This window comes from Phalacrocorax aristotelis, chromosome 6, assembly GCF_949628215.1.
Source record: "Phalacrocorax aristotelis chromosome 6, bGulAri2.1, whole genome shotgun sequence".
NCBI lineage: Eukaryota > Metazoa > Chordata > Aves > Suliformes > Phalacrocoracidae > Phalacrocorax > Phalacrocorax aristotelis.
In genome coordinates, this window is record NC_134281.1 from 39,713,344 (window position 1) to 39,732,617 (window position 19,274).

At 42.3% G+C, this 19,274-nt stretch overlaps 1 protein-coding gene across 1 annotated transcript in view; it reads left to right on the forward strand.

Annotated features, from left to right (window-relative positions):
- The window catches only part of NEGR1 (neuronal growth regulator 1), a 308,360-nt gene that overhangs the window by 202,023 nt on the left and 87,063 nt on the right, over positions 1–19,274 (forward strand). The window contains exon 4 of the mRNA XM_075097284.1: positions 15,106–15,237. Coding sequence (XP_074953385.1) covers positions 15,106–15,237 — 132 coding nt within the window. The remainder of the gene's footprint in view (positions 1–15,105; positions 15,238–19,274) is intronic.

Genomic DNA, 19,274 nt, shown 5'->3' on the forward strand with positions numbered 1-19,274 from the left:
TCCTTTGTTCTCTGACACCCTTAAGGCCCACTTTGTCCAGCTCCAAATCCACATTTCTTTACCTGACCACGGGTGAGCTGTTCACAGCCTTGGGGTCTCCTATGACAGCCCCTGCCTGTCCCTGCCCACCCCACCCTTGCCCTCCTCTGTGCCCTGTCCCATGGTCCTGTTTCTCAAGCCTCTGCTCCTACACCAGCCTGTGCTTCTCTGCATCATTGTGACACAGTCATAAAAACCTCATTACACACAGAATAAGTGCTCGCTACTGCTGATTGTATAAAACTATGGTCGTACTGTGGAAATGCAAAAGTAAAACAGATTAGATGGGGACCCCTGCTCAGTTGGAGAAAATGCTGCCCCAGATGAACCAGGAATGACAAAGCTGGAGGCGGGGCTGAACAAGTCCAGGCAGGGATGCTGTGACAAGCCTCAGTGTTGACACCTTGCAAACTCATTACAAATGCTACATTACAAGGCTACATCATTACAAAACCTGTTTCATCCAAGAGGCGAGCATTGATGCAGCCATTGCACTAGGGCATGCCTTGGTGTATCGTGGTTGATTAATGGACAAAACTCTGTCTGGAGTGGGAGAACACCGGATCCAAATAACTGTTTGCTCAAAAATCTTGTAAAACGTGATAGAAGCAAAGATAAAATTTACAGAAAATGTTCTGTCTGCTAGTCTACCAAATAAAGAAGACTTTTTCCATCTCAGTAACACTGTACCACTTTTGTGCTCAGGTGTACATTCTGGCGTACAGACAGTTATAAATGGCAGTCAAATCTAATTAAATATCTGTCTGGCAAACAAGAGGCCTGGATTTATTAAACAACAAAATACAGGAGATTTGAAAACACCAGATTTCTGTAACAGTTTATGTTCTGTCTGCAGCAAATTACCTTTATCTAAACATAGGCTTCATCTACACTTTATAATTTCTACCAGTCTTCTATAATTCCCACTGGCACTAACGAGGCTGACATGCAAGCATCACTTCTAGAATACAACACTAAATTATATTAATGAATCATATTTAGAATATTCTGAAATTTTTTGTTGAAGCTGCTACTAAAAGATAAGAAATTGAAATCTCTGAATACAAATAATGTGATGTAGAATGATTCCAAAATATTATCATGATTTGCATCTATGCAGCCTTTACTTGGATAAAGTCAGATTCAATTTTTTTGAATGAGAGATAAAGTGAACCTTTCTTAGGAATAAACATAAAATGTATTTAGAGGAGATTTTTAACTTAGTACATAAATTATTGGCCTGAAATCTTTATTGTGCATATTTAACTTGCAGTCATTATGTAAATGCATTCATTACATAAATATTCATTATACAAACCCATTATGTAAATCCACAAAATCTACACATTCAGCATAACACCGTAAGGAACATGGGGCTGTAGTTTGTAATCTGAAAATCTCGTATTGTTGAAATGTCATCTGAATAAATTGCAGGTATTACTTATTTTGTTCTGACATTTAAGAGCAAAGTGCAGCATCAATAGTTTAAGAATGAAACCAGATTTTTAAAGAATTAGTCTGCCTGAAACGTAACTCCAGCTTTTAACACTTGTATGCACAATGTGTGTGTGTGTTACACTGCTGTTTTTGAAAAGCAAGCTCTGTCAGTGTTGCCATGAGAAGTAACAATAAAAGCCATTCAGAAATCTTTTGATAAAATGTGACTGCTTTGCAAAATTTGGGTGCTGTACGTTGAAACTCTTTTCCCTTTTGGTTTTGACATACTTTCCAAAGGAGAGTTTTCCCAGCCACAGAGGGACCGACGGCCCGGGCTGCTCAGGTGGTGTCCGGCAGAGCAGCCATGGTCAGACCGCTGAGCCGAGGTGGTGCCGGCAGCAGAAGCACGCACCACCTGAACACTCTGTTGCTTAGGACAGGCTTGCTAGGAAAGCCTAGAATTTCCTGGGTTTATCTAAATACAAAATAGGTTAAACTCCACATTTTCAAAAAGTCTTATGGAAAAAGCAAAACTTTTTCTACCTAATTCCCTTAAAACAAAATGGCACTTCTTGAAAATTCATACCTTCGTCTAACGTTCAAGGTACAGAGGTTTTTCATTTTTTTATATCTGAATTAAGCAAATGGAGAGAAGTGGGGTATCTTTCCACATCCCAGCAGGTTATTTTGGCAGTCACTGATGCAGCACATGTGCAGAGGTATCGGAGCACCCGCTCTCTCTTTTGGGAAGAAGGCAGTGAGACCTAGCAGAGCTAGCAGAGCAGATGGGATGGTTGGTCAGACATGTGCGGTTATGTTTTGCCAAACTAGCTATATATCTGGGTGGATGCTGGGGAAAACAAGGTGCTTCAAATGAAGCACAGCTGCATTTAGGCAGCAGTGACCAGGATGGGTCTATATCAAATGTATAGAGAGAGGGGCATAAGAAGATTGCGAGAGTATCTTCACCTTTGGCTTTGCTCAGAGGGCTTGACTTCGCAATTGTAATATTTACCACAAGTGTTGTTAGATGAAGTTTCATATGTTTCAAACAAATACTTTCACTCTCATTGGTTTGTGTTGGCATTGCGTTGTTGCCCAGAGGACTCACACACAAGGCTGGGCTTCGCACATACACTCTGCAGCACCAAGCATGATGCAGGTGAGGGCAGCCAAGAGGTTCACCTCAAAAGTGCACTCCTGGTCCAAACTAAAATGTTTATATGGATGCACCCAAAGTGCATGAACTCCATCCCCTCAAATGAAGGAAACCTGGTGGATGCTCTCCTGAAGTGAACCTCGCATGGTCTACCATGAGCAGGGGTTCAGCCCATACAACCAGGACAGATCTGCTCCGAAGCAAAGCCACCCCAGACCCAACACACGGTTCACATTAGGTCCTCACCACTGTGCTAATCTCCACATCCATTCCTATTACCTGCATTACCTGCTAGTGTAGAGACTGAGCATCACTGGCTCAACAATGAGACAGATGTGTTGATGTACATTTTGCTAGCAGGTTTCACAGCCACTGGCTGCAGCCAAAGAAAGAATAAAAGATTGAGACATAGGAATCTCCTGTTCTATTTGTAGTTGTGTGTAGTGTGTGGTTTCCTGACCGTACCATCCTGGCTTCTCTTGCTTGTTCATGTTGAACAGTCCCCCTCTGCCTTTGTAACATCTCAGCCTGGATCCTCAGCATCATCCCTGGTGACTTCTCATTTCATATTTTCCTGTTCTTCCCTGCTCTCTTGCCCTTTTCTCACAGTTTTACCCCATTGCTTCCAGTATAGTTTCTAGTTATTTTCCTAAAACATGAGGATAAAACAGATGTATGTATATGCATGCAGTTGGGAGAGCAGATTTTCAAAAATTATTACTTTAGCTGAATGAAAACAGATTTTCCCATGTCAAGTGAGAGGCAGATGCCTAGCACCAGGACACTCATTGTTCATTCAGTCCTGTTTCCAGAGAATGGTGACACTGAAGCATTTCCAAAATAACCCAACAAACCCCCAAAAATCCCTGTAAGAACTGTTTAGCACAAGCAAAATAACAGATTTTTCACTAACACTGAGGAAAGCTACACTTATTCAGAAATTAGCCTGAATTTAGATTTGAACAAATTCACATTATGAGTCCTCTTCTTCCCTTAACACATTTCATTTACCTCCAGGGCGTGTATGACTGAACTGAATCTAACGTCCATCCTATTGTTTCTGGACAGCCCTAAAGCTGTGAAGATGTATTGCATTAATGTATCATCATAGCAATGTCGTTCTGACGATATATTAATGTAATACATCTTCAGAGCTCTCAAATGATAGGGCCGTCTGGGAAGAATGAGTCGAAGAGCCGATTCAATTCAATTACAGGACAAAAGGCAATGTTAGTCCCTGAACAGGCAGTGTGATTCCTGCAAGACCCTTCCTGAAGCAGACTGCTACAGAAAGATTATACTGGGGAGGGAGAAGCAAAGAGGCTTTTTTAAAACTTATAGCTAAATCGTAAGAAACAAACAAAGCTTGATATGAGCGAGCTAAGGTCAGATATTTTGTTCCACTTTCAATTCTGCTAGAGGACCACCATTTTTCAGATGTTATCTACATGTGACAGAAATAAGAAGTATTTCATTGAAGTGCAAGTAGTCTGAACCTGGATTTTGAGGCTGAAAATACTTAACTGACATGAATTATTATCAGATTTCCAGGGCTTTATGTGTATACAAAGTGTGAGCTCATCTTTTAAAATACTTCATCTCTTGCTTCAAAATAGTTTTAAAACTGAAAGTTTTAGAAACAACGGTTTCTGCTTTGTGCCTTCTGTCCTACTAAATTCTTAAAATTGAACAGATATCATTGATGTTGAGGGTTATTTCACACCACTGTCTCCCTCTAATGTCTTTGCAATTGTGCATGATATAACTTTTGATCTATTAGAACCTACCCTCATCCACCCTCCACTTAGCTGCTGCCTTGGCACAGTGAAGCTACTCCCAGCCTGAATCAAGCTGTGTGAAGAATCTCACTATTGAACCACTTTTTCCCAACTTTGCAATTCCAAGTCCAGTTAGCAGGTACTTCAAACAGCCTGGCAATATTGCCATCCTAAAAGACCTCTTTCACTTGAGCTGCTTTGTCCCAGATAGCTTAAAACTGGTGATCGTTTCCTGGTTCATGTCTTTGAGTTTGCAGTGCCTGGAGTCACTGCTCTATTGTCTCCCTCTCCGAGTGATCCCATCTACTTCCCCAGCAGCTTGGTAAGAGCCCTACAGGTAATGAAGAATTTTCTCATAGTGGACTTGTCAGTTTACCAAGGTGACGTCCTGCAGGAGACAAACCTTTGAGGCCAGACCAGATGACATGTTCACAGGCTGCAGCGTGGAATGAGGTCCTGCCCCTCTTGAGATGCAGCATCCCAAATGGCAACGATGTGCAGCCACCTTTCCTAAATGGAGGTAGATTTATTGCTGCATTAGACCAAAAGCGAAGCTAGTTCCCTTTAGGTGTCTAAGAAGCAGAACGTAAAATAATTCAGTGATTTAACCTGATCAGCAATGACAGTGATATGCCTCCCTTATGCCATCATTACTCATCTTGCAGGCAACAGCTTCATTACGGGCACTAGCACTGTGCTCCTCAGTCAGGTGAAGCATTACTGGACTGAGCCGAAACATCTGTTCCTTGCAACCAAGCTGGAACTGTTTGGAGACAAGCCAGGAAATCTTCAGATGTAGACTAGGGCAGGGACATTCAGCAGTGACAGGCTAAGATTGACTGTGATCAGGGAGGATTTACTTGTGCAGTGGAAGCAAGGACAGGAGAGAAACAGGGGGCTCCTGCACATAGCCGTCTGCTCCTCTTCCACTCCACTTGGTCCCTGGCTTCTGAGGACAACGCTGTTCCCATCTTCAGGAGGAGGGAAGGACAGGGCTGTGCTCTCAGCTGTCCAGAGCTACCAGAGAAACCTGCAGATTGCCTCTTGGCTGTGTGTTGTAGATGTTGGCACCAGCTGGTTTCAGAAGTCATGCCTTCAATGCCAGCTTATTTTGCTGACAAAGATAACATTAAGGCTCAGGTGCCTTTGGGTTTTACAAAGCTTTCATGCCCTGCTCCTAAACTGGGTTTATGGAGAACACCCTTTCTTTTTCTGCCTTGACATAAACTCCTCATTCTCTGCCCTTTGAGGAAGATGCTCAGCACTCAGCTACATGTTTACAGCTCCGTGTTCCAGTAATTTACACAAGCCTATTGCTTTGCATTTCATATTGAACAGGGATGCTCATTTCTCCAAATAAGCAGCTCTGGCAGGGGCACCCAGGAGTCAGGACATCTTCCAGTCTGGTGTCCTGACCTGTTTCACTGTTGGCACTGAAGGCACAGTACCAGTGCTTTGTGCTGCTGCTCACACCAGCTGGGCCTGGGCACCTGGGCAATTAGTTTGGTCGCAGAAATCCATGCTATTCATCTGGTATAGGATGAGATGCTGCAACGCACCCCTCTAGACATGTAAAGGTGATTGGGTGGTTGAACATCCTAAATGCAACCACTGGCACTGCTACCTCCTACCCGAGCGCTTCCTCAGCTGCAGACATGCTGAAAGGAGCTGTTCCTGTGCACGGCTGAGAAAAATCTCCCTGGAAAAGACCCAAAGCATGCATCCCCTGGGATTCAGGGTGGCTCATGGAGGACTCGGGGTCTTTCATCAGCCCTTACATGAGAAAAACTGTGTGCACGGGACAGCTAAAGATCACATCAATGGCATGTGGTGATTACATAGATGGACTAGTCCATCTTACAACCATTTGGGGACTTGAAGTTTTGTCATTAATATTTTACATATAATTTAATGGCCTGGCTCATGATCCTGAAGGGAAATTTTTCAGTTGGTAAAGGTGTTGTACGTCATTAAATCAGTGGTTCCCTGATATCAAATGCACAGCTGGCAGCTTCCCAAGAACTCAAGGGGAAATGGTCTGGAGCTCTAGGCAGAGTAAATGAGGGGATTAATTAACAGTTTAAAGACAGCAGTGCAAACACCAGTACTCAATATAAAGTGCTTGTTGTGATTCTTTCCCTCACCTTTGGATAAACAAAAAATAAGGAACCTCCAAAATCCACCTCTCCCATAAAAAAGACAGTATCTTTTCGTTTCAGGTTATTGGACTTTTGGCCTTTTTTGTTTTTTAACACTGCTTGTAAGTACAATTCTTGGGAAATTTAGTATTAGGATCCAGTTAAGTGACATTCAGCATCATGATCCATTTTTTTGGGGTCAAGTGACATTATACTGTCTGTGGTCAGGGGGTTTCTGAGGAAAACCTCAGAAAAATGCCATTTTTATCAGGATCACTGCAGAAGTTTGAGCATCCTTTCAGGAACAGTTAAAGGTATTCCTAGAAATCCTCATGTCTTCTTAAAAAGTTATTGTTAAAATACAGTTGTCAGGAGAAGAATATTCAAACTAAGATGGTCAAATAATTGGGCCTTTGTGAAGGAACTGAGAAATGAGAGTAAGATTACAATCTTAGCAAAATATGGAGGTTCAAACTAAAGCTGTACAAAAACATTGCACAGAAATAACCATAAATTTTTTGACGATTTTATAACAAATGGAAAGTATTTCTTCCTTTTCAATAAAAGTAGATGAACTCATTAATAACTCATACAATGTTATGAAAATTAGAATTTTAATACATGCTTAGTTTATTCCCTCAGATATTAGATCATTTTTATTTGAGAAATACTGCACTTTTGAGTGAGCAATTTATGAATCATAGAAGATATTTCAGTGAAACAAAATGTTTAATGTTCAAAACCAAACCAAGCAACTGTAGATTTCACCCTTTTTCCCTTTCTTTTGGTATAGTGTCCCTCATGACCTTTTTGAGAGATATTGGTCTTTTGAAAAGAGCATGCCAGTTTCGGGGCTTACACAAATTTTTAGAGAAAAGTAACCGACCGTCTTAAAAATCCAATGAGATGCTCCATTTTTCTCTTTTACTTTTCAAATACTCTGTTCAATTTTTTAAATGTTTATTCTTCTTGTTACCATTATTTCTGTCTTGCTCCACTTTAATGGTGGGTGTTGGTACCAAGGTGGTGGCTGGAGCCCTTAGTGACAAGGGTGTTTAAGACTCTGGGGGTGTCCCCTCTGCGAGAGCTGCAGGCAGGCAGGCAGGCAGGCAGTCAGGAAACCGAGGCTGGGCATGCTGGTGAAGGCAGACGCTGCAGGGAGGTGATAGAGAGTAAAGAGCTGATGCCACATTCAACCCACCAAACCTGCAATAGTTGCTGTTATATTTCCCAGAATCATTTCTTCTGGGAATTTTTATGAATAAATATTTTAAACATATTAAGAATTCATTTTTAAATGCACTTTTTTAAAAAAAAAATCATGTAGCTTTTGAGGGATATAAAGAAATATGGAAAAATTAGTCATTAATGATTCATTTAACTCTAGTAATGCCTCCAGTTTCAACAAACTGCAGGCAGAAAATGTTATAAAATGGAAGGAATCCACAAATGTATTTGAGCCAAATAGATTATCAGTAGGTAAATAATAGGCTATCATTTGCAGTGCATCATTTTGATATGGCAACAGGAGGAAGGCATGTTATAAAACCATCAGGCATGAGAAAAGCTGTAGCTGCAGTCCTTTACCCAGAGTGAACACCTGAGAAGCATTTTCTGGGCTCCTCCTGTCGCCCATCCCTCCTGCTCCCCAGTCCCAGGGCTCCCTCAAGCTCCGGCTGACCAACAGACAGACGAAGGCGTAGGGCTTTATTGGGAACAATTATCCCCTTCCCAAGAGCAAAATCCCCACATTAAGTGTTATGAATTATAAATAAGCTCAAGTGAGATTTAACTGTGTAGTTTTCCTATTGAAAAGATCATTGCCCTGTTCTTCCCTACATGGTTTTAATTTTCTGTTGTGCAGAGAAAGATTTTTTAGGCTGTTTTCAGACAACGATGTTCATGTTCAGCTATTTGCTGCAGAAGACACAGCAGCCTCTGTGTAAGAGGATCTCTTGCAAATCCGTCTCCTTTCAAAGGGTGCTTTCAGTGTCACAATGGAGAGAGATGATCTGCCTGCTATAGGTCTTCCAGTGAAAAAAACTGACAGCAGTCTGCAGCAGCACACTGCACTTATACCTCTGCCTTCTGCAGGCAGCACAGAGTTTTGAACAGATCCACAAAAATTAGAGCGCAGTATGATACACACAAAACTAAATATCCAGAAGACATAACATGTGGACAAACCTGCTACCTCAGATAGGTTTTTTTCTTCCAAAGTAACATCTAGTTGACCGTATCTTCTCCTCAAGTGTTAAAATCACAGAATCACAGAATGGTAGGGGTTGGAAGGGACCTCTGGAGATCATCTTGTCCAACCCCCTGCTTGAGCAGGCACACCTAGAGCAGGGGGCACAGGAATGTGTCCAGGCAGGTTTTCAATGTCTCCAGGGAAGGAGACTCCACCTCCCTGGGCAGCCTGTTCCACTGCTCTGTCACCCTCACAGGAAAGAAGTGTTTTCTCATATTCCGGTGGAACTTCCTGTGTTCCAACTTGCGCCCATTGCCCCTTGGCCTGTCGTTGGGCACCACTGAAGAGAGTCCAGTCCATCCTCTTGACACCCACCCTTTAGATATTTATAAGTGTTGATGAGATCCCCCTCAGTCTTCTCTTGTCCAGGCTGAAAAAACCCAGGTCTCTCAGCCTTTCCTCTCAGCCCCTTGATCATCTTGGCAGCTCTCTGCTGGACTTGCTCAAGCAGTTCCCTGTCCTTCTTAAACCGGGGAGCCCAGAACTGGACACAGTACTCCAAATGTGGTCTCACTAGAGCAGAGTAGAGGGGGAGGATAACCTCCCTCGACCTGCTGGCCACAATCCTTTTAATGCAACCCAGGATACTGTTGGCCTTCTGGGCCACAAGGGCGCATTGCTGGCTCATGGTCAGCCTGCTGTCCACCAACACTCCCAGGTGCTTCTCAGAAGAGCCGCTTTCCAGCAGGTCAGCCCCCAGCCGGTACTGGTGCATGGGGTGTTTCCTCCCCAGGTGCAGGACCTTACCTTTGCTTTAGTTGAATTTTGTGAGGTTGCCCTCGGCCCAGCTCTCCAGCCTGTCCAGATCTCCTCTACATTAACAGTCAGCTGCTAAGGCAGTCAAGTCAGTCCATATTCTGGAGTATGAGCTGATCATGTATCCCCTGGCATGGAGTCTGCAAAGAGAAAATGCAAACTTGCTCCAAAGCATCATAACTCTGCAGCATAACTGATAATGCAGCATGGTAGCGGTTCTGCAGAGGGAGGGAAAGTGATGTAACTTCAGAGAATGAGGAAAACTAACTGGGATGACTTCTCTTGTAGGAGCAACCTGTACCCTTTGCACACAACTTCTTTTGATAAGTGGCTGAGATTTACATTGCCCACGCTATGAGCATGCACACAGCCAGCTCTCCAAACGCTTCTCTCTGTACCTGTATATTTTGCTTATAGTTGTAACCTTGTTTGTCTCCACCTCTGAAACTTTCAACTTTGTCAATCTATGTTCACCTCTCTTTTTGTTTATCAACGTGCCTTTTTAACAAAATTGCTCTACTTGCTTTTATTGTTTTGTGCCATCAGCTGGGAGATCTCCTCCAGCTCTCAATTTATCTGTCAGTTTTGGATACATTTTTCTTTACATTTTGTCCAATTTTTCTTTTCAAGCGTGGAGCATAGCTTCTCTAAAGCTAAATGGCCTTAAGTGCCCAATGTATAAACGGTCACTAATGTGATAGGGCCATTCTCCTAATAGACAGTGAGATTTTGAGATCACCTGCAGTTCCTTGGAGAGGAGTACACACTACCCAGTTACAGTGTTTGGTGTAACTTTAAACCCAGGACCAATAATGAGTAGTAGAAATGGCTTCAGACCATTCTTCTGGGTGAATCCAATTGCTCAGACTTTATATTGTTCTCAGCATCCCCTGGCAACTCGTGCCCAGGTGTCTGCTTGTGCCCTTCATCCTGTATCTGCTCCCAGCCTCTGAGATCAAGAAGGACATTATGGATAACAGGCTACTTAAAGTATCTGGTGATAATCAGGTGGCATCATGATGGCATCATCACTGGAGACCACCTTCTGTTCTCTTATACTGACCCCAGTCCTCACTGTTGAGGCAGTACAAGTGAGGATGAGCCCATGCTGGGATCTTCACATCCTTTTTTTTCTGGAGACAGCTCACTCTTGTAGGAGTCTCTCATGTGCAACTCTGAAGTGTCCTGAGTCCAAGATAAACCAGGATTGGCATCAGCTCAGCATTGTGCTCCCACCCTCCCAGTCCTGTGAGGGCCTTCACTTTCTGCTGGAGGATGAACTGTCTCAAAGATTGGTCATAAAAGCCAGTCCTGAGCACTGAATAGGTTTTACAGTTCATGAACAGGGGCTGTATTGTAGTTATTTAATATCCTAGTGAATAAGGAAAACAAAAATCCCGCTTGACTCTGATGAAGTCCTCAGAGGTTTTCAGAGCTCGGAGCTACCCTGGACTTGCACCAGATTTTTCCTCTTACTGACTTATGTTTAACACCAGGGGAGGAAAATGCTACCCTTGCAAAACTCATCCCTCCAAGCCTCTAAGAACTGGTCCATATGGCAATGTGTACGTGTGCTACACCTGATGCCAGATACCATATGCGTGGTAAGAAAACACAGTTTCAGTTGTGTACTCTCCTGAGTACACAATTTATCAGGCATCATATCACATGGCAGTAGCAGAAAATAGGCATTCAAACTTAGTTTCACAGGCATTTCCCTTCCTGACTAGGGGACCTGATCCTGTAATCTAAGGTATCCAGAGCAGATTACTTATATATCATTATGTGTATCAGTGAGTCTCATTAAGAGATCTTCTGAAAAAACCATCAGGAATGGCCTCGGGCACGAGGGACTCTCACATTTATGTTCCTTTTACTTAACAGTTTTCCCCATCTTTGATCAAAGATCTTGGCTCATGCGACCTCAGGCTGATGGACTGGTGCTAATGAACATTTCAGATTTCTTTTTTCTCAGCCACCAAATTTGATAAGTCTTTTGGCTCTATGGCCAGGAGAGCCAGCCAGACATGTTCCTGACATCTTGATAGAGTCCATAAAATGCATATGGTCTGCAGAAGGACGGAGCAAGTTGTGGTAGCCCTGGGCTGTAAGACAACACAGAAAAAAAAAACAGTGAGAAAATTGAGTTGTCTGCTGAAACTCATCTTCAGTCACCAATATCTTCATACATAATTTTTTCTCCCTACTGCCTATGAATATTCTTTTTGAGCTGGATGTGCATGCAACATAGCATAAATACACTTAAATATACTTATGCATATATCTTTCACATAACATGATTTAAGTTCTCCTACACAGCCATGGGAAATCTCTAGAACTAAAAGCAAGCTGAAGAAGATGAAATACTGTGCAAACAAATAGGAAAGATGAAACACGGTATCTATGTATTCCCTAAGGAAAATATTTATCTTTAATCTCTAATCTATCTCTAATCTACCTCTAATATATCTCTAATATTTATTTTATATTTATATAAAATAGATATTTATTTTATCTAATAAAATATTTAACTCTAATCTCTAATCTATCTCTAATATGCAAAATTTCTGGGGATATGAGGGTTTAAAGATTATTTAATTTTAATATTTTCAAATGTGTATATGATTTGCATAAAATACATGAGGTTTACAGCACTATAAAAATGCATGCATAGTTTGCAGCATAAATTAGGTTAATCACTCAGCATAAGATCCCTATAAATACAAGGGTGCTGAAAACTGCTGATGAGCATTTTTGAAAATCATTCCGATAGGAATTATTGTGGGAACTCCCACTAAGTTTCCCCCCAGCAGCATCAATGCATTTGAGCTGTAGCAATTTGTTGTGCTGCCCTCTCAGTCCACAGCAGCTCCCCAAAGCTGGCTGGCGTCAGCACCTGAACACGTATTAGCTTTCCCTGCAGATATTGTTCCTGTTGATATTTTTCAGCCGGACGGATGACTGCTCGCCAGACCTGAGAACTGATGTTGCTTATGCTGTAGCAGAATTGTGCCGAATACGTAAACCTGTCACTTCTGTCAGTGCGAAGTGGCGGCTGTATTGACCCTGGCTGAGGCTGAACATTATCCCATCCAGGTGGCAAAGCAGGTGCCAGAAGCACAGCTACAATCCAGGAATTGTTAAGAGAGCAAAAGCTGGGAGGCAAGAAACTAGGTTATTGCCTGGTGTGTTGTGTTTACATTAAAAAGGAAGTCTAAAGCAATGCATGTTTGGCTTTAGCTTAACTCCAAATTACAAATGACAATTTTTATGAAGTTCCAGGTACTTGGAAATATGTTTTTTTCTTTTTTCCAAATTGATGTTGGGAATTGGGATAGGATACATCATAAATTATTCCCAGGATTCACTGTGCAATATTTTGGTGCGTACCATACATCCAAGGAAGTACTGACATTAGAAAGCATTACAATCTCATGATTTAATAGTAATTTTAAACCAGACACACAGGAGAATTTTGCATCTTATGTAATTTTCTTGGTATTAGAACAAAGCCGAAATCTTGTTGGAAGGTGTCTCCTCTGTCCAGGCAGACTTTCCTGTGCCTGCAGGGGCTTTGCATCTTTCACTGCTGTTCAAAGCAATAGTAAATAAAAGTTTCCTAGAAATTGATTCAACATGCCCAAAGTGAAGTGGGGTGATGGCCACAATGTGAACAGTAACAGCTGGTTTGTTTGTGGAAGAGTTTTTTTCATAATTTATTCCAACAAAGAACATGGAAAAGAAAAAAAATAATTCTCATGCAATTTCTCATATCCCATAAATTAATTCATTGCATTTTATGAATGTTCAGTTCAATTCACAATAATTTTCCAATTTCAGTCTTATCTTTCTACTTTACATAACCAATGCTTACTTGAGCTCTTTCCCGTGACAGACATGGTATATTGTGCTTATTAATGAGGGCCATCTTGCTAAGCGACACACTTATAATTGGTGTTTTGAACCTTGCACACTTTAAAACATTAATCCATGAACAGATAAGCAAATTAAATTCACTGCCGTGATGGACATGAACGTAATAGTTCTACTTAGTTCTCACCACCCAGTTCAGATTTTTGTCATTGCTCCATAAGTTGCAAAGTTATTAACAGTCAATTAAAAGCTTGTCTGTCTGGGAAAACACTTTCAGCAAGTCTTTTTAACCTTTAGGCCTATAATTTCCAGCATCTGTAGTCATGATTGCTATGATATATTGTTTTAAGATAAAAATTATATTTAACATTTTTTGGTTTATTATGTGGTGAATCTAAATGAATTAATTTGCTCCCCATCTACAGCACACTGCTCAAAAGACATATAAAGATGCACTTTGAACCAGGTAGCAGCTATTGTCTGAAGGATATCAAAGCGCTCACTGCAAGGCAGGAACCACAGTAGGGAAAAGCTGGGAGATGCTGGGATTTAGAAAACTACAAAAATGTCTGTGTATGCTATGACTCCATTCAAGTGAACATTAATTAACTTTTGGATATTATAACTGTTCTTGCTCTCTAAAATAATTGATCATTTCAGATATAACATACCAAGGAGTTACATATTTCAGGTTGGTCTTCATATTGTTTTACATCAGATAAACCTCTACCTGTTTTCAGTGGTGCTCACATGGATTGTCCTTACTTCTGTGCAACAAGTCAAACACTGAGGATCTTATTTGTTGGGTTTGGGTCCTTTAGGAGAGCGGAGCTATTATTTAATTTTTTAATTAATATGATGAAATATTTATTAGGACACAACATGTAAGTACTGAGTGGTGTGGTGAGCAAGCCTGAAAGGGCTTTTTCCCTGGAGGCAAGATGTGGGATGACCATTTTGCACATACTGGCACCTATTAGAGGTGATAGGCTGTGGTTCCCTCCAGAACACATCTGCTTTTACAAAGCCTTGGGATGCAAGGGACCTGAGCCCTCCAGCTGAGGAGGTTTATCACCCATATATATACATATATATATATATGGTTGATATATAGCTAAGAGATCAAATGGTTGTTAAAAAGTGAGGGCACCTGTGATGGGAAGCTGATGCTGGAGCCACCACCACCACCAGCAGCAGCAGGAGTGGATCAGTTGCTCCAGGGCTAGGCTGTTTCTTCCTTTAGCTTGCACTGATGCCTGGCTTGGCTTCTGGTTGCTGTAGAGGGGCAGATGTCCACCCAGGTGCAAACCATAAGCCCTAATGGATACTGAAACTCTTATGGCTAGGTTTTGACTGAGGACTCTACCTTATATTCTGTGAAACCCAGCAGGTACAGGGCTCTATTAGAAATTGCTGTTATGGGTTTAGAGGCTGCTGAGCTTGATTGTAGGGCACAGTCAGGAGAGGACCTTTAGCCAACCGCAGGAGCTCAGGGTAGGTTTGCAGCCCAGCTTGGAGCTGGGGTTTCTGAGTAAAAGCTGCAGTGGCTGCCTAGCTCCCCTTGGACACACATTATCTGTAGCACCCAGCAAAACCTTACAGTTTCTCTTCACATGTTGATGAAGTTTTGTGCTCAGCTTCCAGTAATTTCTTTCTTTGATTATTTCATTTCAGCAAAACCATTTGAGAGCGGACAGTACCTGGACATCTATGGAATTACAAGAGACCAGGCTGGGGAATATGAATGCAGTGCAGAAAATGATGTCTCAGTCCCAGATGTGAAAAAAGTAAAAGTCACAGTAAACTGTAAGTCGTGTTGTTTTTTAATCACTATATCCAATGGAGAAGAGGGGTGCTGCTGAGAAGAAAAGTCTAATGCAGAGAACTGCTGCTTGTGGTGAAATTGCAGTGTGTTTGGGTTTTGTATTACAGTAGCAAAATGACCTGGACTCTTTGATGTACGAGTTAGTCTCACCAAAGGAAGAGAAAACGAGATTAAGGTTCAAATCCTCCTTTTGTCTGCCAGGGGACAGTAGCGCTGGCGTGCTGTCACAGGCTTTGTAGCAGGTGCCCTTGCTGGGCTGTGGTGCTGAGACTCAGTTTTTGGAGTAATTTTTTGAGTAATTATCTGAGTAACTTCTGAGAACTGCTGTAGTTTTTGGGCTGAAGCGTTTCTGATTTATTTTGCCACGGTTGTGCAATAGTATAGGGACATGAATAACTTCTTGAAATTCTGTTTGGGTGATTAGATGGTGATCGATATCTGTGGAAATTTGAAGTACTCTCAGTAGAGGCAGCAAGTTGTTTCATGAGGACTTTGCTCTGCACAGATCTGCTGTAGTGATCTCGGTAGATGGTGGGTAACACCAGGAACCACCAAGGTAGCCTGATGCCTGTCCCTCCAGCCTATCAGGTCTGACCTGGGATTTTCATACTAAGGAGGTATTTTTGACTTGGGACTGAATTGAGTCACTTGGTATAACATGAAACATTCAGAAGAGTGTTCTTTTTTCTGCCAGTGTGTTAAAAAAAATAAGAATTATTCCTGTTTCCTTCCTCTTACTCTCATTCATTCTAACTATGACTTTTCTTAAGTTAAGTGCAATTACCCAGATTGTAATTTGTAACAGTTTTTGTTTAAATGTTGCTATGGCATCTTTACTGACCACAAATTTTTGAAATCTCAGCTTTGTGTCTCCCTCTACGGATCTTGTCCTTACTGATATGGCATAGGTAGCAAAGGCCCTTTCAGAGCTAGAGGTGGCAGTAGGGGAGGTGGGTTGTTACAGGTGGGTCACTGATGGGGCTAGCTGTGCTACCTGGGTGTTTATGGAATGTTCCCATGTTCAAGGACTGACTGGGCTCTCATTTACATGACATCTGGGTACTTGTTGTTCATGATGTCCTACAACATGGTGGATCAATGTGCTAATGCTTATAGAATCACTTGATCATGTGACGGGTCTCAGACAGCTTTCTGTACTGCTTGGTTATGTAGGCTAGTGATGCTGGATGCAGATCCTGCTTTCCCTCTGCTGCTGAGGCCCCTGCACTGAGGCACTGGTATAATGTACTGTGACTATCAGTCCTTTTGCAAGTCATGAGGACAGACTTCAACTGCAGAGCAGCTCAAAAAGGCTTATGCAGAGTCCATTGCCATTCTTACCATTGTTTTGCACTCACTGATGTGTTTCCACCTACATCAGCTCTGCTGAATTCCCAAAAGCAGGCAGTGCTCTGAAAACTAGGTACTATGTGGGAGGAAAAAACAAAATGGATGGTGTCCTATGGAACAAGTGACCATTATTTTTTGTGCAGTATGTTATTACTGGAAGACTGTCAGGAATAGAAGTTGTGCAGATAGTTGCATAGGTGTGCCCTGGCTGTTTTGTGTGAAAGGTGTCACCCCAAGCTGTATTCAAATGTTTTGTGTTGTTAGATAAATAACTTGCAATGGGGACCAGAAGGAATGGGGAGCTCAGTCTAGTTTTAGCAAAACAAATATTGCATCTGTGTTATTTCATATCATGAGGATCTTAATAAGGCTGAAACTAGCTGTCTCAGGAACTTTCTGAGTGTTCACAGAAACAGAAAAGTTGGTGAGCCTGTTTAGTGGTTGTTTTGGTGTTTGGGATATTTTTATTTAAGAAAGAGAGGGGAAAAAAAGAAAAAGCACAGAGGAGGTGGTAAAATCATAGAATATCTCTTGCCTTCTGAGCCAAGATGTAGACTTGCATGAGTCTGAGGTTCGATAAAAGTATCAACTTAGCTGGCCAAAGCCAAAACTCAAGCTTAAATGCAATGTGCAGCTGATGTACTGGTTGGCACGTGCTTTGCACCCTAGTTCATGTCAAAGATGGAACTATTTCTGACCTCGGTTCATTGCTTTCTTTACGTGAGTTTTGAGTCTGTCAGATGTCTTTGTGGGTGGGAAAGATCAGCTCTGACAAGGTTGGGAAGGTAAAGCTGAGAAGCGGTGGTTTGTTTCTGCACCAGCCCTTGGGCCTTCCAACGGCCACCACTGTGGGTCTGCATGGTGAGCAAAGGCCTTGCTGTGGCAGCTGGGAGCAGGACCAATGACTCCCATGTGGCCAGCTGCAAAGACTGGGTTGCAGCTAGGATGGGATCTCTTCTCCCTGAACACTGATCCAAGGGGTCAATGGGAGAGCGTGTGTCTGTGTCAAAGGATGTGTAGGCCTAGGAGGTCACACTCCTCCTTGGTGCATACCACAGGCAAGAGGTGCTCAGGTTTGACTGCAGCATGCAGTGTAAGGGTACCTCTATCTGCGGTGAGAACCATGTTACAGACTGCTAAATCAACAAACAAGATCAGTACATACTTGACCAAAGTGTCCAAGATGATCTTTGTCCCAGTTCAGCTACCTGGGCTAAGCTGGAGTTGTCCTTGGCTGTAGTGTGGATGCACGTGGCATTATGCCCTTTGGGCAAACCACGGAGGACATGTGGAGTGTTTGGATTTGGGTTATGGGTTTTTCTTAATATTTCTTACAACTAAAGAATAAAGTTGAAGGGGGGGGGGTATAAAATTGAAGCAGTGTTAGAACTAGGATCTGGCTACAGCATGAAACAGTTTGTATACGTGAATGATTTGTCATAGTCAGCTAATTGCTAATGCACTTCTGTTTGGATTTGTACATTGTCCCCTAGCCAGTTAAGCACAATGCAGAAGCACTCTGAACATCTGCTTCCTGCTGATGATGCTCATCCATTCTGACCAGGCAGAAAAATGGCTAATGATGTTCAGGAGAGGGTCATACCAGAGGTGGTCGATGCTGGGAGAACTTGCCCTGCTGTCATCAGCCCTGTGGGTGCCTTGTTTGTGATGGGTGGGAAGTGCTGCAGCGCTGCAGTGGCCAATGCTGCTGGGGTGAGCTTAGCTTCCCAGTACCTCAGCATGGGCAGCTCACTCAAAAAGGGATGTTGTGCATGTGATCAATCAGCAGAATGATGCCTATTTGCTGTCGTCTGAGCTGGTCTGGCAGGGCAGCTTTCCATCAGTAAAAGCTAAATATTTCATTTAGGAGAGCTGTTGTGTGTCTGTTAGCCACTATTTACAAGAAATGTCTATCAAATTTATTTTAAAGTTTCAAATCTGGAAAGATCTTATAAGAGAAGAGAGGAAGCCTTCAGGTCCTTTTGTTACCCTGGGTGGGGCAGAGTTTTCTTAGCTGAATGTTCTTCAGTTCAGTTTCTTCTTTTAAGAAAATACCTGTTCATTTGTCTAAAAAAGTAATGAAGAGCAAGGCTTTCTCCCTCCACCACCACCCCCCCACCCCCCAAAAAAATATCCCATTCTGATATTTTCTCTGGTTTTGCAAACTTGTTTAATTCTTCTGCTAACACCTTGCCATGTGGGCTCAGCACCAGCTCCACAGCCTCTGCTGCTTCTTGCCCACCCTGGCATTATTCGGTGATTGTACTTCTGGTAAAGGGATGTCATGCCCATCTACCAGGTACCTCCACCATGTGTTTAATTCCACTTACTTGAGATTCAGTTCCTTAGTAAGTGTCACTGAAGCCATGACCAGCACACCAAACTCCCCTCCTCTAGTCTTACAGGGATTCTGTAATTTCACAAAACGTCTATCGCCTTTCCCACCTGTAGTACTTATGATAAAAAAATGCTCTTAGAAGTAATGTGTGTGGCTTATGCTTCACCTCCTGCTCTTGCACCCTTATGACCTTATGGGGTACAGACTGTTGTGTGCTGCAGAAGTATCACTTCATCTCAGAGTCAGAGTAATCTGTTTGATCTCTGTCCCTCTACCATGTCCTGTACAGCAACGTCTTGATGTACGATCTCCAGCACGCAGAACAATGAC